This window comes from Lissotriton vulgaris, chromosome 3_1 (genome assembly GCF_964263255.1).
Source record: "Lissotriton vulgaris chromosome 3_1, aLisVul1.2, whole genome shotgun sequence".
NCBI classification, from domain to species: domain Eukaryota; kingdom Metazoa; phylum Chordata; class Amphibia; order Caudata; family Salamandridae; genus Lissotriton; species Lissotriton vulgaris.
Window position 1 is genome coordinate 1,970,497,957 of NC_141689.1, and position 24,097 is coordinate 1,970,522,053.

The 24,097-nt window shown below is 46.5% G+C and overlaps 1 protein-coding gene across 2 annotated transcripts in view; it reads right to left on the reverse strand.

The window, feature by feature from the left end:
- The window catches only part of GPM6A (glycoprotein M6A), a 595,184-nt gene that overhangs the window by 62,088 nt on the left and 508,999 nt on the right, over positions 1-24,097 (reverse strand). For both annotated transcript variants that reach the window (XM_086962450.1, XM_086962449.1), the window contains exon 6: positions 14,568-14,633. In XM_086962450.1, coding sequence (XP_086818576.1) covers positions 14,568-14,633 — 66 coding nt within the window. The remainder of the gene's footprint in view (positions 1-14,567; positions 14,634-24,097) is intronic.

Here is a 24,097-nt window from a genome sequence, read left to right on the forward strand (position 1 = left end):
TTGTACATCTCTAATAAACCGCTTGGTTGCGTTTATTTGGATCACTGCGGTCATTTTTCTTCTGATACTGCGTATAAATACATCTTAGTAGCAGTTGACTCATGCACACGCTTTGTGTGGGTCTGGCCACATCGGAGAGCTGATTCACGAACTGTCATCAAGGATTTGCGAGTCTTTGTGGGAATTTTTGCCTGTGGTACTTTCCATTCGGACCAGGGTCCGGCTTTCGCCTCTAAGGTGTACAAGGATGCTATGGTTTCGTTGGGGGTCCAAGTCAAGTTTTCGAGTCCCTACAAGCCTGAGGGCAATAGTGTAGTTGAACGAATGAACCGTGACTTAAAGCAATCTTTGACAGCTCGAGTTATAGGCACTGGCAGAAACTGGCTGGCCCACCTCTATGGCGTGCAGCGTGCGCTTAATAATCTCCCTAGAAGGTCTCTGGGTGGGCGGACCCCATACGAAATGCTCTTTGGTATCAAGATGTACGTCCCTGACCTCGATGGTCTAGACTGCCAGGCCCAGGCCGCGGCCTTTGACGTAGATGAACATTGCAATGTTTTACAGGATCTACAAAAGACCAGAGACAGTCTTGCTAAGGAACACTTGCCCTCCACGTCGGATGATGCGTTGCAGATCCCGGTAGTTGGCTGGCTACCCCAAGTTGGAGAACTGGTTCGTGAGAAGATCGATAACAAGAAAGAGTTTGGTCCCTCATATCGAGCTCCGGTTCGAGTTCTTGGAGTGAAGGGCACAAGAACAGTCATATTACCACCACTTACAGGTCGTAAGGAGAACAGATTTATTTCTATTGACAATGTCAAGGCACACAGGGTGGCCGATTCTTCATAGCATGACACCGGCTGTATCCTGTCCTTCCATGGTGAGGCACTCTGTGCTGGCTATTACATCTGGTGCAGAACAGGAGGTGTCCCTCGAGATGCCTGCTATATCCAGTCCTTTATTAAATACTATTCCTGTTACTAACATTGATGAGCTGACCTATGCATATCCTGCTGATTTATCAATGCCTGATTTACAAGCTCGTTTGGCTAACCAGTCCAGATTCTCTTTTAACTCTGATTCGGAACTTTCAAAGAAACCATCGACTATTGCAAAATATACCACGTTATTTAAAAAACATTTTTTAATTCCACCTTGGACATATGTTTGGCTGATACTATTTTCATTTTATCTTTTTATGTCAATTGGTTTTGTGTTTTATTTTTTCCGCCTGATCGATGGCCATTATGTCAAAGAAAGAACAGGAATTCGGTACCTTAATGGAACATTGGCCCCTCTTTCCTCCTCACATTCAGCACACAGACTAAAACGAGACTTAAATACAGTAGAAATTACTGCTTGGCCTGTCCTTGATGGGATTGTGTGGGATGCGGTTAGGTTTCAAATTTATGGCCCCACAGAAGTTATTAATGTTCCGAATGTGCTTAGAGTAAACATGGGGGATGTGATTAAACAAAATATTCGTTCTGATGATTGGGATCTTCAGGCCGTAGAAGCATTGTTCTCTGATTTGAAATATTATGCGGCCTTTGATGCTGAGGATTTGTACTTAGATTCTGTCAATTATGGTGATTTGTTTTGCTTTCAACATTATGGAAATCATTTCTTACATAAAACAAGTTCCAGGAGGGTTCCTGTGAATTACACACAGTGGGAACATTGCCCTGCTCCTTTACAAGGGAGCTCTAGTACATTTCTGGGAAAATACTCTTATTTTACAGACTTTAATCAATCGAATCCTGAGTCGTTTTATTTTAAAGTGACACAGAAATTCATGTCCAAAGTTAGACTTACCGATACAAAATTGCTGTATTCGAAGTCCTTTCTAGACAGGTTAGCTATAGATGGCTATGAGTTATGGAAGGAGGTTATTGACCCTAAATCGGTTTGGGGTACCAAAGATTGGCAGGTACAAGGCACTGAGGCTTTGCATCGTGCATGTCTCATCCCGAATCACATGTTGTTTTTAAATTCTACCATTTCCCAAACAACCTGCTTTTGATTGGCTACATCTAAAAAATTAAATGCACCGACTATCCCTGATTTGGAAGAATATTCAGGTTGGAATAATTTCACTACATTGTCCATAAGTGAGGTACAAGCCCTATTGCACAATTCCTCCTTTAATATTACCAGTTTTGATCCGGAGGGGTGGCTTTTGTGGCAAAGAAGCTCTGATTCTTGCCAACGTCGTTTTTTGGGTTTGTCTGAAGGTTTTACACAAATCAGGCCAGATCCCCGTTTTGAAACAGATCACACTGTTACTACTTATTCAGTGGACAAATTGTGTCAGAACTGGTTACAACATTCCACTTTGGCTGCAGTTAAACTGCATCTGTCCCAGTTGAATGAGAATATAGAGCTGAATGATTTTATAAAAGGCCCGGCTAAGGGTAGGTCTAAACGCTGGATTTATGCTGTGTACAATGAAATTTGGAAATTTTCACAGATTGAGGCAGCTAAACGCCTGAGAGCTATTGATCAAGCAAATTTGGAAAAAGTGCTTGCGGTGGTCGATAACAGTATTAACATGCTTTCTTCCAGAATTTACACGTTGGATAATATTGTTTCTTCTGTTGTTGATATTGTGCATGATGAAGTGTCCACGTTATACCATGGTCAGAATCAATTACGCTCTGTAATGCAGTTTGCATGGACCCTACAGACAATTAAATCTGGTCGAGTTCCCTGGAGCTCATTGAATGTTTCATCCCTTTTTGCCCCTTTTAATTTGACTGAAAAGCAACGCCTGCTTTCAATGCGTGATGCATCATTTTCTATGTTACATATTGAGAGGCTAGAATCCTTACCTTTCTCTGCTGCTGAAACCACTACTGCTACATGGCTTATTCATGGATTAATTACATTACCATTTCCTTTATACAAATTTACTAATTGTATGCGGTATATTACTATAGGACGATATGAACCACTAGGCAATGCATTCCTCCATGAGGCGTGGTCATTACCATACACATACAGATGTCTGAAGGATGGAAAAGAAGTAAATCTTAATGGTGAGGAATGCACACAGTCACCTGACCATTCATTAATATGCAGACACATCCAGTTACACGGTTCTTGTAATCTGGACCGGCCAAATTTAGCATGTGTTTTAAAAGGCACGCCAGTTCCAGCAGTAGTTCCCACATTTACATTATTGACAAATGGTAGTTATTTGCTTTTAAACAACGAGGTATGTTGTGGGTTATTAATTGGTGTAGCTTATGTGGTAACTGTATCAGAGTGTGTGGTGTGTTGCAAAAACGTTTTATACCCACCCACGCATGGGTCTTCAGATGTCTCCATCTGGCCACGAATACCAACCTTGAAAGCGAAGTTCAATGGTTTAAGCAGAATAAGGGCCCTTTTGTCTCAAAAACAAGTGACCCTGAGTTCGGCCCGGGAAAATTATGTCCTTCACATAGCTAACACACGCACAGAGGTGCAGGCACTTTTAAATACTGACTTGCCGTTTCATTTCTGTGAGCTGGTGCACCAGATCTTTAATGCATCTTCCACGACTGGGCTCGCACATTTTTTTAAATTGGTTAGCAGTGGCCTCGTGACTACATTTGAGAAAATTTTTGGTATCATTCCCACTTTTTTCCATTCTATTTTTTCAAGTTTGTTTGGTGGACTACCTGTTTTACTGGCTGTGGCTGCGGGCATTTTGTTATTGTTTTTCTTTATAAAACATGGATGCCCATCCTGCGCAAGAAGCCGTTCAACGCCTCCTGACACTGTGTCGTAATCGGATGCTTAATTACTATGGAACATTGCCGCTTGCAGCATTGAGCACGGCTTATAGATTATCATTTCGGTTCACTGACTTCACGTGTGTCCAACCTGTGTTTCATTGCCTGAGCTGCGAGTTCGATTGGGCCATTGATTTGTGTTTATGCTTGAAGACCGCTCCTGACGTCGATTTTGATCAGCTAATGCGCCCCGTAGTGGCTCACGAGTTGATTTGTTCTGGCGAAAGAGTTATGGCCTTGGCAGCGATAAATGGAGTACTGGGTCAATGGGAGATCTCTGCAGCGGCGCATGCCTTTCTGACACACAGCGTTCTGGTGAACCCACTGAGTTGTCCTCTGACGTTACAGGAGGATCCGATGCTGGAGGAGCACGTATGTTCTTTCCCATTGCTGAATTGGATTGCTGAACTATTTTCGGATGATGGCAGTGATTTCATACTGGAGGCTGTTGCAGCTTACTTTGCATATACTTTCCAATCGTGAGATGACTGGGAGGATTGCTTTGTTATGGAATATGACTTTCCCCTTGCTGAATTGGAGGGATGAACTGTGTTCGGATGATGGAGAGTTCAATCATGAGATGTCGCAGAGAATGACATTGATATGGCACATGACTTTGGATATCGGATAAGTGCCTTGTTTTTTCTTACAGACATTTGAATTGATGCGACCTGGTCCTACATTTCATATTTTGGAGACCTGGCGGATAACTTTTGATCTCGAAAGTTTTTATTTTTTTATTTTTGAGGCCACTGTAGGCATTCATACATATTCATTCATACATATTTTTTTAGCTTATTTTAGCTCAAAATTATTGAACTTGGCTTTCATTTTATGTATTTGATTTAGTATTGCCTTTCCCTTATATTTGACGGTGCTCGGATCATTGGGGGGGTGTCTTATGGATACTTCGTTACATATATTGCGTTAAGTTAGCATGAGTGTATTACATGTCTAACAGCCATTTTTCCTTCGGCTTCAGTTTTGCACACGACACCTACTTGTTGTTGTCGCTTTCACCCTAGAAGCGGTGATGTGATTTATTTGAGAATAATATGTTATTACTATGCTATCAGTTTTGCTTGGTACACTTGGTACAACTGTCTGCACACTGAGAGCTGCACACTCTAAGAATAACCTAACACAAGGTTGCTGGGAGGCCTGATCCTCGCAACACATTAGACATAACACTAATAATGTTGATGCCAACATTGGGCTCTACGCAGGTTTAAGATAGAGTTACAGGGAATGAATCAACACACTTGGTGCTGCGCATGAAGAGAGCTGGTAGCTGTTGATGTGATGTACTCCTACTGACATTTAGAGGTATGGGTCCGCCCTGCTAAAACCCGAATGAGACCTTCTTAGATATAATATAATATGCTAAATAGGGTGCGCAAAATATAGGTGATACAGGTTTCTATAGATTTTGAATTGTAACATGATATCACCTTTTGCTTACTATGGATTAGTGACTATGCTGATAACTCTGATTTTTATAATATGCATTTTGGTATTATACAAGATACTGCGTTTGAGAACCTTGCATTGAATAATAAATATTTCAAACTTGCATGTGTGTTCTTTGACTCTCAGTTTTGGTTTGAAATGATTATATAACGAAAGAGTGTTCATGTGTTCCACGATTCCTGAGGTATTCTAAAGATCATGTTCTGGTTTGTCTAAGACATTGATCCTTTCATAATGATCCATGAGACACTGTAGCTAGCTAGGTAAGGGGATTTCTGATACTGAGATGAGTTTTGGATCATCCTAACTCACTGAGGTTCTAGATCTCTATGCACAGTTCTATGGGAGAACGGAAACCCTGCTACACCACCTATTACTACTTGATATCACATTGCCTTGCCTATCGGACTTGGATAGGGACTCAATGGACGCAGTATTTTCAGATGACGAGGTGGCCCTCGCTATTCGCTCTCTGCACTCGGGCAAAGCTATGGGCCCTAATGGCCTGCCCATCGAACTCTATAAGTTACGTCCTGACAAAATGGCGCTGTATCTCCGTAATACGTTTTTAGAGTCGCGGACCTCGGCTCCCTTCCTCGGGATCAGCGCCTCGCTACCATTGTGGTGATTCATAAGGAGGGGAAACCGCGTGATCGCTGTGCATCCTATAGGCCCATTTCGCTTTTAAACGCTGAACCAAAGATTCTCGCTAAGTTGGTAGCAAACCGTTTGATAAAAGTAATTAGTGACTTGGTGCATCCAGATCAGTCCGGATTCATTCCACACCGCAATACAGCACTCAATCTGAGGCGCTTGCACGGGGTCCTTGCGAGGACGGCGTCATTGCATGAACCCTCCATTCTAGTTTCTCTGGATGCCATGATGGCCTTCGATACGGTGGAATGGCCGTACCTCTGGGCTGCGCTTGCGAAATTTGGATTCCGTCCTGGTTTCATTGGTTGGGTGAAACTTTTGTATGAAAAGCCAATGGCACAGGTGGTAGTGAATGGCCGAGTGTCTAAGCCCTTTGTTCTCGGGAGGGGTACACGGCAGGGCTGTCCATTGTCTCTGCTGCTTTTCACCCTTGCCTTGGAGCCCCTGGCTGCCTGGCTGCGATGGGAGCCCTCAATGAAGGGTATTCGATGGACCCCGGACTTCGAGGATCGCATATCGCTCTATGCTGGTGACATTTTGTTGTACCTCACATCCCCTCGTAAGTCGTTGAATGTGTTGTTTGATGTGCTCACCTCGTTCGAAGGAATTCCGGCCTTGTGATCAATTGGACCAAGTCCTGTGTGTATGTGATTTCAGGTGATACCCCCCCTGCGTCGTTGTCCTATCCAAGTGTCACTGTCGGGATTTAAGTACTTGGGCATATTAAGTACTTGGGCATTTTTATATCTTTGGATCTGGTGGCTCGATATAACCGAAATTTGCTCCCTGCTCTTCAGAGGTTAAAATCGGACGTTGTGGGTTGGCTCAGGCTACCACTCTCACCACTTGGGCCCGCAGCTCTTTTTAAAATGATGTCCTTACCGCGTTTTCTATATGCGCTCCAGAATACGTTTGATATTATTCCCGCCAGTCATTTTCGTGAAGTGGAGAGTTTGCAGAGATGATTGATCTGGAATGGATGCTCGCGTATCGCCCTCGCCAAACTCACGCTTCCTTGGTATGACGGAGGTATCGCACTTCCGGATATCAAGCGATATTATTGGGCCTCTCAGTTGGGAGCGATTAATCATGGAATGTATGGACCAACTCCCAATCCCGCATTTGAGATGGATAAGCATCTGTTGCCGGGTGGAGATTATAACAGAGCTCTTTATTCCAAGGCAGAGTGGAGGGAACTGCCGGGACCGACTAAGATAGCAGTTCGAGTATGGCATGATGCAAATGCGGCAATTGATGGAAGGATAGACTGACCCGTGCTACTCCGCTTTATGTGTCTGAGAGACTGGGTTACCTGTGGAAAATAAAAGGATTTGAAAAGTGGGATATGATTGGTATTAGTAGGGTGAGTTATTTATGGGTCAAGGGTAAATTCAAGACTTTCGATACACTGAAGGTAGAGTATGAGCTGAGTGATAGAGAATTCTTCCGCTATGCAAAGAATACCCACGCGTTGAATTCGGTTTTTCCCAAGGGTCTTGACATCCCCGAATCCTCCCCATGGGAAGATAGGGTGCTTGACGGCCACGTGCCAGGCAGCACTATATTCTTGATATATAAGAAATTAATTAATGATCGCACGGATCTGTTGGCACAGCTCAGAGAGGTCTGGACCAAAGACGGTTTGGAGTTGGACGATGAGGATTGGCAGTCAGCCCTATCCTCGCCGAAGGAGGTCACCATTCAGGCCCGCCTCCGACTCGTTCAACTTAAAATTCTACATCGGATATATGTCACTGGCCCGCGCCTGATTCATATGCATTATTCAGTGGATGGGTTATGTAAGCGTGGTTGTGGACTGGTTGGAACCTTCCTCCATATAACATGGGAGTGCCCGAGGGGGCGGCGTTCAGGAGTTGTGTGCATGCAGTGATGGAAAGAGTCAGGGGGGTGGCATTGTTACCTGATGCGAGGCGGTGTCTGTTGAATGTCTGGGAACCGAATGACTATGATGTTGCACAAACGCAGTGGGCGACCCTCGGTAATATGATTGCTAAAAGAGACATTGCACAGCTGTGGGGTTCCCAGCGGCCGCCCACGGTCTTGGCATGGAAGGAGAATATGGACTGGTGTATGTTCAGAGAGAAGATGGTGTATGTGGCACGGGGTAAACCCAGAAAATGGAATAAAATTTGGAGCCAGTGGAACTCCTTCCGTGGAAATATATGCACGCCTCCATTCGTTGAAACCGCAGAGGTTCCGCTTTCCCCCTGACCCGGCATTCCAAGTTTGGTTTAGCCTTTATGAACATAGACCTTGTTTCCTCACTCACACCCCCCCTGGAATTAATGATGTCTGTTTTGTATTGTACTGCAGTTTCCTTCCTCCTTGAACACATGTCTGACTGTATTGTTTTATTGCCTTGTATTTCAATTTCTTTCTAATAAAATAAAATTATACCAAAAAAAAGGAGTGTGGGAATATAGGCCATTATATATCAATGCATTTCCTCTTGGACCAGAATGGGATACAAGAGGCCCTTAGTTCTCATTTCCACTGTTTAAACAGGAGTAATAACTCCGCCCACCAAGGCATTATGGCATCATAACAGAACTGTAATAACGTATTATATTTGAGCAATACATAATTGTTGGATCTGGCCCTTCCTTGGAGGGTTTCCCTAAAACATTTTGCTTTTTGTTCTCCTGATTTTTGCAGACTCTCTTTTCATGGCTTTGGTACTATCAGCACTTTCCCACTGTACTGCAGCGGGAAAGTGCGCAGGCCCTTCCTACACATGCCAGAAGGGGTGCTAACTTTATTGGATTAGGTTTTGTACATGTGAGTGCCCTGTTAAAAGGTACACTACATACCCAGTGTGGGTACTTCACTTGCTAGTAGTGGGAATCAGCACTGATTGTCCCACCCACTGAATAGCCTTTCAAACATGTATCATGCTCAGGATGGCATGACTTTTCCCTCTTATTAGCCAACTCTAAGGGGTCCTTTCACTACCAGCAGAGTGCCCCTAGGGTAAGTCCTGAGGGGTGAAGTTCGGGGTAGGTGAGCAGCCAGGTACGTACACATGGGTGTTCTCTGTGTGTGTAGTGAAGAACCCCCATGTGGGTTTTCATTACCTAAGGGGTCGGCTCTTCCCATGGGACACCTTATGGGTTTTGCTGATTCTCTTATTGTGACTTTAGGGCCCAGGGCACTTTTTCTCTGTAAATGCAATGTGAAGGTGTGCGCACCGTTCCTACACATGTTAGTAAGTGATGCTTACCTGATGTTTGTAAAAAAGGTCACAAGCCTGCCAATGCAGGCCAGTGTGCATGCTTGCACCAATGATGTGCCTAGCAAATGTCCAGCCTGCCATTGCTGGCCGGTGTGCGCACTTGCACCTATGGTGTTCTTAGACATGTGTCCAGTATGTCATTGCAGAACTGTGTGTGCGCATTGCCCTTATGCTCAAACTGGCCTTTCTAAATCAGTAGCATATCCTGAAAGGACCTTTCCCTACCATTTAGAGCATGTCTTATGGGATGAAGTGAGTGGTAGGTGAAAGGCTGAGTAAGTACGCATGTATGTCCCCTGCCCAGGTAGGGAGCAATACCCATGCGTGTTTTCACTGCCTATGAGATTTGCTTTTCCCGTAGTCTAAGATGGAGAAATGGTTGAATATACTTCAGGTTGCAAAAGTGGATTGCAGTTGAGCAGCCTCAACATGTTTCCTATCATTGGATTCACAATCACAAACCTTTTCCTGTGGTAAAGGTGGTTTTGTCATTATGATCTTAGAAATGACACTTCTAGAAAGTGGGAATTTCTCTGCTCTAAAACTCTTTGGGTGCCTTTTAACTTGACTCCAGTCCACACTTGAGGCTGGGGGGGCACATCTGAGCATTCCCAAGTGACAACTATAAAACATTGGGCATGGCACTGGAACGACTGACCTCTGCCATTTGAGGATCTTGGTTGGATAGACTGGAGGAAGAAGTTTTGACACTTGGCCTCTGGGAGCCAGATCATGGCCCAACTAAAGATTACGATCTGCATTTGGCGGCCTTATAGCAAACAGGACTGAAATTTAGGGGAAACATCCATGATTCAAAGAGATACCCGCTGAAACACCCTCACTTCAAAGGCACACTAAGGGATAACTACTGAAGACATACTTAAGCAGAGTAAGGATACACTTGTGGAGACGTGGGACCAGAGAACCCGGGACTGTGTGGTGCACACTGCCAGTGGAATCTATTGTGCACACGGAGGATTACTCCTATTGAAAGGGACCGTGCACCCGTCCTGAATTGTGGCTGACCGGGCCTGACTTCCTGCTGCTGTGTGGCACCCTAAAGTGTGCTCTCCCCATGCTTGTTGGCGTGCCTACTGTTCTTTTGAAGGTCTCAGGCACATCCTACAAGGGACCCCCATGGCCTACTTGTGATACCTGGAGAAGGGTACCCTCTTAATATGCTGGATTCCAACGGGTAGCGTGGCGTGACGTGGATCTAAGAATTGTGCCTGGAGCCAAGATTGCCTTGTGTGAGCCCCCGAAATCTTGCCTGCATATATGGCGTGTGGTCCCCTGCATCAAGGGGACCTCAAAACACGTAAGCGTCTTTTTGGTGGTGAGCGGATTCACAGATTGCGGGATCCAGCGTGGCCCGCTTTGTCATTCCTGCTGCATCTCTCCCATGCCATACGCTGAATTAATACTTATTGCATGCGGTTCCCGAATCACAGGTTGCGACCCTCAGAGCTGGGGGCATAACCGTAGTATTTCCTTATTGTACATCATGTGGCATTCCTAAAAGTGCACCTGTGTGTGGGACTTAAATTGCATTGTGCGACCAGTATCAACGTGCACCAGGTGGTTTGCCTAATTTTCAGGGAGGTATGGACTTTCCAAAACTTCATTGTGCTTGACTAGAATTTTCTAGTGCAATCCACATCAACACGCACCGGACATTGTGCCTCATTTCCAGGGAGGTATGAAATTTGAAACTCTTTATTGTGTGTGACCAAAACCATCTGGTGTGATCGGTATCAACACACACCAGGCATTGTGCTTACTTTCCAGGAAGGTACGGAGAGTGCGATTCTTCATTCTGGGAAGCCGGAATAGTCGGTTGCGACTCGCATCCCTCCACACCAGATGTTGTGCCTGGATTGCCTGAGTGCGACTCTGATCAACGTGTACCTGACAGGGTGCCTTTTTCTTCTGAGAGGCTCCCATGCATCATTCCCCATTCATCAATTGTTCCCTTGGCGGCCCTCAGTGTGGCAGACCAACTGCTGTCTCCTCACCCAGCGCCTGATACCATTGTGTTGCCAGGAAGTATTTCCCTGCTCTGGTCGGGGTACTGAGAATCAATCAATCGATCAATCAATCAATCAATAAAAAATGTTATAGCGCGCTACTCACCCGGAGGGTCTCAAGGCGCTTGGGGGAGGGGGGTCCGCTACTGCTCGAACAGCCAGGTCTTGATTTGCTTCCTGAAGGAGAGGTGGTCTTGGGTCAGGCAGAGGTGGATGGGGAGGGAGTTCTTTGATTGTGGTTTTCTTAGTGGTGTGGATCAGCTGGTGATGTTTTCAGGTGGCGAGCTTGAGGGTGGTTATGTTGTCTGTAGTTGGGTCTCTGCGCCAGGCTTTCTCAAGGAACAGTTTCAAGAGCGATCAGAAGCGGGTCAAGAAACTACATGATTAGAACCTTGTGATTAGTTTGCAGAACTAGACTGGTGCTGGAATGCCCTTGTGGAAACTTTTTGAGTGACTTACTATTGCCCTTACCCGCTGCTGCTCTGCATCCTGTTGGTGAACTTCCTGAGTGGCTGCCAAACCGCCATTTGACAACTGCTTCCTAATTAGTCTTTCTACCTACCCCCATCTACTTCTCTGGGACCCTGACTAAGTGTGACTTTGCCCGCATGTGGCCTAGTATCCGGGAGGAGGGCTGCTTATCTCCAATCTAAGGGTGTAGGGTAGTTGGGGTGAGCTATAGGATGGAGGGAGGCTTGGGTTGCAGGGTCTGCAGTGTGCTATCACTTGACCTGCTGGGTATCAGTTGCACCACATTTTGGTGCTGTGTGTGTATGTGTGCGTACGCGTTCCATACGGAATGCCTGATATCTGTTGCACCTCTTATCTGTGCTGAATGCGTGTGTAAGTGTTGGAGTGACCATCTGCAGACCGCCTTTGAATAAAGACAGTGGCCAGCGGCATGTTGATTTCTTGCCAGAAGAATACTATGTTTGACATTAGTTTTACCCTTGTGACTTCGGCCCACGGTGCTTCTAAAAAGTGTTAGAATTGTTTGTATGTAGATATTTCGGATATTGAGGTGAGCTGGGGTGCACCCTATAACTGTGTGGTATTTAATCAGAAGAATTGCTATGATGAGCCTAGGGTTGACAACGTGCTGCACCACCTAAGAGTGCTGGGGTGGTAGAATAGGATCTGTCCCAAGTGTGCATACTACTGGTGTCATGTCAATAAGTTGGGCTTCGTACTGCTAGTAATATTTACAAGTACGATTTATACCCAGAACTACAATAGGTTCATGTTGCATTGATTATTGTGTGTGCTGAATACAAAAATTATTTACATACATCACGTGCAAAGTCTATTTTATGATGCTCAGGGTATGTATTGTGAGTGAGTTCTGTGCTCTGTGATAAGTCTGACTGCTCAGTGCCAAGTTACCCAAGGGTGAGCGCAGGTCATACAATGAGTGTACTCACCCACCCCCTAACGGGAGTGGTAGGTTCTGCCTGGCTAGGGCCTCTCACCAGCCAACCAGAAAGTGCTAGTTCCAACAATCATGTTCAATTTATAGGTGACACAATGTAACATATAGACGATAATAGGACAACTTTTTAGAGACATATGATCGGCGTCCAATTATTAAATGTAAAATTATACTTGCATATATATGCATAGACATAAATAATTAGAAGGTTCTGCAAACAAAGCCTGAATTCAGCTACACTATATGGAAGCGACACACTCCCATAATAAATCTTGTCCACAATTTCCTTAGTACAGTCAATCTATGACATTTCTATTCACCTGAAATAAGTATGTGACATAGCTGGTCAACTGTGATAACATATTGCAGCTGAGATGTTACATTAAAATGCTTCCAGTCAGTAACCAAGGTGAAAGATGCATCTGGCTTCCAGCCAGCAGCAAAGGTGAAAGGAGCATTATTTTAAACAAAGGACACAAGAACTGACTTTTCATTCTTCTTGTCTGTTTTTTTTCAAAATAAACAATGATCAGCATAAAGGTGGTAGTATATCAACATGCTTATTTTTTTGTCTGCTATCGGTCATTAGGGGAAGAATAGAATCCCTCTGCATTCTTCTACACATTCTGTGTTACAACACATTTTAATCTGACTTACATTAAACTGATTCTAATATCACTTGGTAACAAATTAATACGTGTTTAGTTTTACAATACAGATTCAGCTTTTATGTTTCATGTCTCCAACCTTACCATTACTTTCGTAGAACAAGACACAAATGATTTAAGTAGTATGTAGGAAGGATTGTGGTGTTATTATGTACTATGAGAAAAAGAATACCTGCTGCCTTACGTTGATATATATATAGTATATTGCAAGCCACCTCAGAGTCTCTTGACCTCATGCTGGAACTCATCCTACAGCCTAATTCCTTTATATGATCATAGAACTCCTCATTGATTTGCAATATCCTTATAATGTACGATAAGGGAGTACTTTATCCATATATAAAGAGCCTGTTATCCCTGTATGTAATCCCGTCTCTAATTCCTTTTCTACTAGCAACTTGTGACATCTCTAGTCACCTATAATAAAGCAATGCTGTAGCCGTCCAACTGTAATAAGTTATTATAGTTGAGTTGTGACTTCAGAATGCCTTCTGTCATCGCAAGTCAGGTCGCAGAACATTATTACAGCAGCAGTTTAAAACAAACACTGCACAATTGCCGCTTCAGCTTAAAATAAACACTGATCAGCAGAATGGACATAATCATAGCAACATGTTTATTTTTTGCATGTTAATATAGGTTATTACAGGAAAGACAGAATCACTCTGCATTTTTTACACATTCTGAGCTACAGTACTTTTTTATTCTGACTTCCATTAAAGTGATTATAATATCTTTTTCCAATAAATTATGTTTTGGTGTATTTAATTTTGAACTACATATTCGAATGTTATTCTTCATGTATGCAAACATACTTTGTTTCCTGTTTCATAGGTAGGAGCATAACACCAAGAATGTATGCAGTTTGTAAGTAGTATGATGTTTTGAGCATGGAATATAAGGAATAAAAAACTCTATCAGAGTTCCATCACTTTATAAAGGAACTCTGACATCTGTCTCGTTCCTCTATATGGTCAAGGAACTCCTAGGTGACGTTAGGTATCCTGATAAAGTACAGCAGGGAGTATGTTATCCCATATATATATTTTTACTTGCTACCTTGCATAATTGTATTATATATTTTGAACTCAGATTTTATTTTTGAGAAATATTTGCAATGAAATAAGCTAATGGCACTTTTACATATATCATAACAAACTATCCTTATGAAATCTGAACAAAGTGTGGGACTTTCTATATTATTACCACCAAATAATAGTTACATGCATTACATGTATTCAATGTGTCTTATGCTGCATGATTTTGTAATAAGATTCAACAGCTTACCATGGCAATAACAGCTGCACCAGCTCCGGCAAGGGCCACAATAAACAAATGAAACGTCATGTTCAGCTGTAGAAGAGATGATATTGAATATTTTAAAATTCCAAATCAAAAGGAACATATCTCTACACCATAGAGAGCATGCATTCAGGTTAGCTAAAAAGAGGCCTAGCTTTATCTATTCAGGAACAATCCACGAATATTACATATTCATAAATGCAGAGTTTATTCAAAGTAGACCCTTTATTTCACGATTACAGATGCTTTCAAAGGACGGATCTTGACTTCGAAAATGATAGCAGTGTTTAGTGGAAAGGATCAAATCCACGATGAGGTATGTTAGGTTCAGTAGTTGTAAAATTTAAAAGGACCTATTTCAAATTTCTTTCTGGATACTCACACTCATATACGCACGTGAGGAATGTATGTACAAGTGAAGATCACAAAAACAACAAAGTCCAGATATAGTGTTCAAAACTCACCCATAAACACATCTTATTGAAAACATTATCCAACACCATGCCCATACAACCCATCAATATATATGGGCATTGGAGGGCATTACGCTTGAAATTTGCTACTTTAGACTAAAACAGACAAATGTCAAAAATAAATATATGCGCACAAAAAAGATGCTCACATCCCTGTGTCATAGAGATTGCACACGCACACTCACATATATAGCGCTGTGCAGCATTTACAGGTGCCTACACATTTCGTGGCATCTGCTAGATGCAGTTCAGACTCGGCACGGCACTGAAGTACCCGATAATGTGTGATAGTTATAGCCCCCTTCATTGTGTACCAAGGAAAATAATAGTAAAGTATGTCAGAAGCCACAGATAAATACTGTAACTGGACGCTGGAGAACAAGGTATACACTCCCGCAGTTAATAACTGTAGCAGTGTTGCCTTTCCCAAGTGGTCAGGCTGTGCTTTTGCTTCCTATGGACTGATTTGTGCTGGTATTAAAACTCAGTGCATTTTGACCACCCAGTAATTCAGAGTCACTGTGTGTCCTATCATCTTATAAACATAAGGTAAAGTTGGTTGCACTTAATAGGCTTAATTACCCTTCGTGTAAGGCCATGAAAAGTCGACAGAGTACAAACACCGAAGATGCTGATGTGACATGTAGGCTGCAATGTTATATATTACAGCTTCCAGGGGGAACTGGAAAACTGTGGTTTTAGATTCATCAGTCTCTCCTGACTGCCTGCAGTTCAAAAAACACAGTAACACGTCAGAGAAAAAAGCTCTGTTGCGCAGAAAAAGTATGTTTCTACATAAAAACAGTGTGACCTGCACACCCACAGGGTTAGACATTTAGGGCCCGATTCACAAAGGTAACCAATACGTTTTGTTAATTTGCTCTTTTGAGTACATTTGCTAGTTTTGGCTGTGCGCAGAAGCAGTATTAAGGCTAGCGGGACACAAACAGCAGTAAGTCTAGCACGACACATGACCAACCACTGGTTCTGTAACTTTTTCCTACAGAGCTAAGAATTTACACAGGGAACTAGACCTTTGACACCGCGGCTGCGCAGTTCAGGGCAGAAACAGCTGGGTCGCCAGTGGTGTGATGTGCCTGTCTGCGCTCCCCCAGCGGTTCCTTTCGGTGACTCCCTCATGGCGGTTTGCTTCGCCTACTCCTACCTACTTGCCTGTCCGCCTGTCCACCTGCCTAACTGCCTGTATTGGTATGCCGCCTCGCCACTCCTACTGCCACAAGCTGTTTCTTATCCGCCTTCCTTAGTTCCTCCGCACCCGAAATCCATGATTGGCGAGGCTGTGGTCAGCACTATAAGACTGTGGTGGTGCAGCTGGTGTGACCGGGTGGTTGTGTTCTGTTCTCTTCTGTCTGCTCGGAATAAGCCGAACTGAGCAGCTGATCTTGCTGTACTAGGAATGCCGGAGGGGCATGGTAAGCCTGGTTCATTTCGTAATGCTTTCAGTATTATTAGGTTTTTGAGTTTCCTGTACCTTGTGCCTGCTGCTGTGCTGTATACGGTGCACTCTGCGCTCTTTCTCCCTAGTTGCACTTCTAATTGCTGCTCGACTGTTTTGACCTATATTCATGTACTTACTAGCTTCCTGCCTATGTTATTATATTGCCAGCAATATGTCCGGAAATCAGAGAAGCCTGAAGCCGATAAGAACTAAGGCAATTGAGGGGGTGTATGAAAAAGACAAGAGTTTATCCATTTGTTACCCCCAGGAAAAAACAAGACAAACCAGACAAATTTACTAAAGTACTGGCCTGTGTTTCAGCCAAAGACAGTGCCTGAGGCTTTGGAAAAGGATAGTGGGGCACCGAAATAAATATGCAACTATCCGGGGGCGTGGCCGCGGCGGCAACCGTAATGGCCGCACCGCTGGGAAGCTCCTACGGGCGGGCGCCCACTTCGGACGAAAAAGGGATGTGAACCGCGCCCCTGCTGACACTAAATGCCGTGTCCAGCCTACTGATGGTCCGGGGCAGCCATAGAGAGGTTCCTGAGCCGCGGGAGCGGCTGGCCGCGACGGCCACGGCGGAGGGGATCTGAGGCCTCCGGACCTCAGCGCCATCTTCCCTGCTGCGCTGGAGAGCCGGGTGAGTGCGACTCGGCGGACTGCGGTCGCGGCGCCGCTCCTTTAGGCTCCTGCCTCTGCGCTCTCGCGCGCTGTTCCCCCCTGGCCGCTCGGTTCCGTCTTTTCCCTGGTTTTTCCGGGCTCGCGGGTGGGGCTGCGGCCTTGGCCCGTTCGGGAGCGGGAGCCTGGGATTGGATTTCGGACTCGTGCGGACTTGGTGGGCGGTGTCGCGGGCGCGTTCGGAGGTCGGGGGGGGAGCTGAGCGCGGGCCTGCTAGTCGGCCAGGGAGCGCTCCCTGGTAACGAACAGCGGCCCCGCCGTGTGCCCGAACAACGCGCCACCTTCCATCGCCACCACGAGGCTTCTGCTGGCTGCGCCACGGATGGGTGGCCTACTTCTGCACCTCGCGGCGCCATTTTGAGCTTCCTGGTCACCACCATCCCTGCTACCTGACTGCGGCCTGAACGTTTGCCTGCTGTCCTACCCACGTGGCCGGTCTTTGGAGGTCTACTGATCGGCCTGCTTTTACCATTGATCCCTGCTCACCACCGCTGTCGCAGAGACTGCGGCCCCGCCACGCGTCCTCCACGATGGGGAAAAAGGATCCGGCCCAGAGGACTCTCAACTTCGACAAGACCCTCCCTGCTGCCGACCCCCCTCCGGGCACTGCTACAGGGGCTCCAGTAACACAGGACACTGGCGATGCGGCGTCCATGATGGCCACCATGATGGGGGAGATGCGTGCAGGCTTCAAAGCCCTCGACACACAGTTCGACAGTCTGGAACAAAGACTTCCGCCATCAACTCCACTGTACAAGCCCACGATCGGCGTCTGGACCTGGCGGAGTCTAGAATATCTGACCTTGAAGATGAGTTCTCCAAAACCGGAAAGAGACTTGAGAGGGTGGAAAAAATTCTTAAAGATGTCGCCATTAAGAATGAGGATTTGGAAGCGCGTGGCCGGCGAAACAACATCAGGATCCTTGGCGTGGCGGAGACTACTGCCACTGGCCGGTTCGACACCTTTGTGGAAAATCTCCTCATCGAACTGTTTGGTAAAAACACGTTCACGGCTGGTTTTGTTGTGGAGAGAGCTCACAGGTCATTGGGGCCTAGGCCACGTTCGGGACAGCTACCCGACCCATCATTGCCAGAATCATGAACTTCAGGGACCGCGACGCTGCGCTTCGGGCGGCGCGAGAGATGGGCGAGGTGAGATGGCAAGGGAGCAAGCTGTCCTTTTTTCCGGACTATACGGTCATGGTTCAGGAGGCTCGGAGGAAATACACCAGCGTCAAGGCAGCTCTTCGAAACCTGGGCCTGAAATACAGTATGCTCTACCCAGCTCGGTTGAAAGTGGACATCAATGGCCGGTATCGTGTTTTTGACTCTCCAGCTGAGGTTCAGGACTTCTGCCACACGTACAAGCAAGGGCCTGGTTCGGCCCCTGGCTCCAGATCCACTTCTCCCCCACAGCCAGACACGCAGGCCAGCGCTGACTTGTTTACTGATGCTGGACAGGGCTGAATGTACACTCCGTCCCAGTTTTGGTCCATTCTCTTTTCTTGCAGGGGTGACTAGCATTCCTTTCATCCCTATCCATTCCTGACATACTCATAGTTCCGTTGGACTGCCCGCTCGGGGGCTAGCGTTGCCTCCCCCCCAAGCGCGGGCTGATATGTTTTGTTGCTTCTTATTGGGTTTCCTGGATTGCGCTATGCAACCATTTTTGTGTACTGTTCCTACATGGCACTTGCTGTTCTGCTTTTCAAATTTGCAATTTGGGGGGTTCTGCCTCTCACGGGGTGTTAGGAGGCTGGGTGGTGGGTGGGGGAGGGGATGTTTGTATTCTTTGTGTTTTTTCCCTTTTTTCTTTTACCCTGATTGCGAGACGCATGGCACTGGTTTGCTCGATGACCACTTCTTGCCCACGATTCTAGATCTGACTCTATGGCCCGGGTAGGTTTGCAGACTGGCCCTTCTAGCCTAACATCGATGACATGGAATGTCCGAGGCTTGAATTCCACCCGGAAACGGAAGCAGGTTTTGCAATATGCAGTTAGACATAAAGTTGATGTCCTCATTTTACAGGAGACGCACATGGTTCATTCAGACACACATCACTTTGCACGAAGTTGGGGCGCCCACAGAGTGTTTTCATGTTACAGTAGATATGCTCGGGGTGGCAGTTTTGATACACAAACGAATACCTTTTATCCTGACTAGTAGCAAAGTGGATGGGGAGGGACGATATGTGATTCTTCATGGGCTGCTGTTTGGTTACAAGATCTCCATTGTAGGGGTCTATGGTCCCAATGTTGACTCCCCGGCCTGCCTCGAGGAGCTCCTCTTATCTCTACTACACGCAGATGTTGACCTACTGGCAATGGGGGGCGACTTTAACTTACAGATGAACCCCGGCAGAGACAGCACATCCCCCTCCCCTGACCGCAAACCAATGTCCCGCGCTGCGATGGCTGATATTTGTTCCCACTTCTCACTCCAAGACGTAGAGGCTATGCGCCACACTGCCTCCCCGTCCTTCACGCACCACTCTGGCTATCACAACACGAGCCCCAGGATTGACTACTGGCTCCTGTCTCCTGGCTTGGCAGGTTGGGTTACCGATTTGCGCACGTTACCACGCACCATCTCTGACCACTCTCCGGTGGTTCTGGCGCTGGCGATTCCCAGGTTGGGTGGATATGAGCGGCAGTGGAGGTTTCCTGGGCGTGCTCTGGTGGATCCAATATTCACTGAGGAGATCCGCCCGGCGATAGAGGACTATTTCGAACTCAACACTGGCTCTGTGACCGCATGGGCTACACTGTGGGAGGGTTTCAAAGCTACCATCAGGGGGTCTGTATTACTAAACATGTGGGAGCGCTGCGCGAGCTCCGGGCTACCCTTTCCCGCCTGGAGGCTGACCTGTTGGCTGTTGAATCCCGGATCCTAACTGACCCCTCCCCGGTCAACGACGCAAAACGTATCGAGCTCCTTTTGGAGTTCAGAGACACTGCGGACAGGGAACTGAAGTATTTGGGCAAGTACCATTCGGCGCGCCAATACGGCGAGGGGGACAGGCCGGGAAGGTTACTGGCTCAATTACTGCGCCCCCCGGCAGGCGGCGTATATCTCGCAAATTGTCGCTGCGGATGGCACTCCTCACTTCAACACTCCTGACATTTGCAACGATTTTTTGTCTTACTATAAGCACCTTTATAAGTCTGCCCTAACAGAGGAAAACCGTGACCCCGGCCCTTATATTAACGAAATAGCTATGGTCTTCTTGGAGAAGTACATGCAAGACTTCTTGGCACACCCCATCACTCCCGAGCTGATCGCAGAGGCGATAGACTCGCTGAAAGGGTCCTCGGCGCTTGGCCTGGAATGCTTCACGGCCGATTTTTATCAAACATACAAGGAGGAGTTGGTTCCTATTTTGGTCGAGGTCTACGCCGAGGCTTTGGAGTGCGGTATTCTCCCCCCTACGCTCCGTGAGGCGGTTATTGTCCTGCTTCCCAAAACTGGCCGCGACCCGACGGTCTGCAGCTCCTATCGCCCGCTGTCACTATTGAACCTGGACTATAAAATCCTTGCCAAGGTGCTTGCAATGCGACTTGCGCTACTGGTGAACTCTATTATTTCACCGGTTCAATCTGGCTTCGTCCCTCAGCGGTCGACATCCCTGAACCTTCGCACGGTCTTCTCGGTCCTGCACAGAATTGACCCAACCATCCCGGCAGCAGCGGTCTTTTTGGACACCGAAAAGGCCTTTGACACTCTGGAGTGGCCCTTTTTTCTTGATGTGATGCGTAGGATGGGCATGCCCGCCATGTTTGTGGCGACCGTCGAATTGCTGTACACGGCACCCACGGCATGTATTCGCCTTAATGGCACTATCACCAACAGGTTCACTCTTTCTAGGGGTACCCGACAAGGATGCCCCCTATCCCCCCTACTTTTTATTTTGGCTATGGATCCTATGGTCCGGCACTTTCAGGAGAAACACTTGCACAGGGGACTCCAGTTCCTCACCGGGCCTCTTCTAGTATCGCTCTATGCAGACGACATGGTTCTTTACGTCCGTACCCCGGAGACCAACCTGCAGCCACTCCTATCAGAAATTGTGCGTTTCGGTGACTATTCGGGCCTCAGGGTTAATTGGCACAAATCACAGCTATTTCCCCTCACTCTTGCCACCACAAGATGGCCTTGCTCCCTCCCACTGGAATGGTGCGAGGACGCCGTTAAATACCTTGGGATTCACATCCATTTAGATACCGTGTCCATTATTCGCATGAACTATGGACGCGCCCTTGATTTTTTGGAAGATAACACTGACAGATGGCTCCGCCTTCCCTTGTCGATGGCTGGGCGCATTGCCATAGTAAAAATGGTGGTACTGCCCCGGTTCTTATATCTTTTCAATAACATTCCCATCCCTCTCACACGGGTTTTTTTTACCCAATTGCGCACTGCACTACTGCGACTGGTTTGGGGTGGGAAGCGCCCTCGCCTTGCCTGGAGCACGTTAACACTGCCAAACGAAAGGGGGGGCTTTGGAGTCCCAGACTTTTACCTTTATTACCTGGTTGCCCAGTGCTCCTACGCCCACTCCTGGTACCATCCTGATGCCAGGATTCTGCATCTGAGGCCTGACGCAGACGCCGCGCTCCCAGTGTCTCTGGACACGGTGCTCCCAAAGGGCCTTCCCCGCGATCCACATGACATACTCCCTCTCACCACAACGACTTGGGCATGGGACAAACTCCGACGCCTGCTGCTTGTTGACACTCTGTACTCACAGGCCCTCCCGCTCCCCAATCCCCACTGGCTCCCTATAACAGGCGAAACATTGATTAGTCGCACGCTCGCTAAATACCAACTGACTACAATCGGTGACTTGTTCCCAGATGGCCACGCTCTTTCCATATCCGAAGATCCACGCTTCACCGAACGCACTTTCATGGACACCTTTGTGTTCGCTAGACTCAGGGCTCTGATGCGAGCCACGTTTCACACTTTCCCACTGCCACCGGATGACACTCTGGCACTCACTTCCATTATCCAGAACACTTCGGGGGCCCACGTGGTGTCCAAGCTTTACAAACTCTGCTTGTCCTCACTACCATCGTCAGATGAGGCGGTTCGCGCCGCGTGGGAAAAGGATCTGGGCACCCAGATCTCTAACGATCAATGGGACGCATGCTGTGCCACGATCAGAGAGGTTTCAATGAATAACAGACACAAACTCATACATTTTAAATTCCTTCGGTGGCTATACCACACCCCAGCGATGGCCAACAAAATAGACCCGGCTCGTCCCCACACATGTCCCAAGTGCAACGCCCCTCAGGCGGACTTTGCCCATCTTTCCTGGACTTGCCCGAAACTGCACTCTTATTGGGTTGACCTACATGACACACTGGGTGCGATTTTGGGCCTGCCACTGTCAGTCCTTCCGGAGATTGCCCTGATGGGATACATGTCCAACTTTCCCCGCAAAATTCGCAAACTGGCATCGATCTGCTTCCTTCTGGCCAAGAGAGAGGTCGCGCTGCACTGGTGCTCGAGGTGTGCCCCCACAGTTGCTGCTTGGCTACGAAGTGTGGCGTATTGCAATGTAAATAGTGTGGAATACTCTGACCAACTCCCTGTTTCTTCCCGCCCCACGGACATTTGGGGTCCATACCGTCAATACATTGCGGGGAAAGCACTGTAAGCACCCTCCCAGTCCCTACACCTCAATCTACCGACTGGGGTGGGCTAGGCCTCGGGACCCCCACGCTGTACTCAATCTGTTATTGCTTTTGCCTCAACCGGCTGGTCCTCCTTTGGCCATGGACGGGGATGGTCCTTTATTCGCTAGTTTGGGCTACTTTCGGTCCTACTTGGCATTTTTGTACTGTGCGATCTCCTGCTTTTACCCCTGCTCCTCCCAGGGTGGGTTGCTTCACTAATTGCTTTTAAAGAACTGTGGTCATTGTCTAGGGTGCCACCTACTGTGTTACAGAATGATTTACTGTGCTGGTCTCGCAACCTGTTTTTTATGACTATTGTTTCTCTTATCTTTTCTCTGATTTTTTGGAATATTGCTTATGTATGCTTTACATTTCCGTTGCTTATTAGAAAAGTTTCTCATTGCTACATTTGTTTTGCTTCATGGTGCAACCCAACTGTTTATTTCGCTAGCGACATCCTTATGTTACTTGAATTGCTTTACTTTCACAAGCTTGGATACTGTGAACTGACTTTGTTTATTTTACCACTGTGGTTTGCATCGATTGCACTAATAAAATGTTTTAAAAAAAAAAATTTGCAACTATCCAGCTGGCAACACAATTGATTACACAATGATTGGGGGATCAATTACAAACCTAACGAGTATGAATTGCAGGTCCAGTTGTGTCAGAAGAGCCAAAGCTCTTGAGCACGGGACAGCAAGATAAATAAGTCAAATATAATGGCAACGACTGTGGCGATGACCATGTGCAAAGCAGCTTCTGCACATGGACACAGGAAGAGAGAAAGCAAATATTGATTTCGGAGCAACATCTACTACGAGGGATCACGTGAAAAAAAGCCTGTCCCCTACATCTACAATCTGAAGAAACTTCCCTAGGGAAGTCGAATGTCTGAGAGGAACCGTCTGCGATGATCTCACAATTCTTCATTGAGGAGGTGACATTTTAAATGGGACCCCTGTAGGAACATGTAGCTTCATGGATATCACCAGGGAAGAGATGTGGCAATGAACTGCGCAGAAGCGCTATGAAATCTGGTTTAAATTAAACCCTCTATCTCGGTCCTATTTCCCTGCCACAGAACTCCGTCCCCCCATGTGCTGTACCCAACGACACATCATAATAAAAGTGTATTGAAGAGAGTTATGGCCACAAGCCTGGACAGGAAAGAAAATTGAATATGAGCGTGTTGGAAAGTCACAGTAACGACGTCCG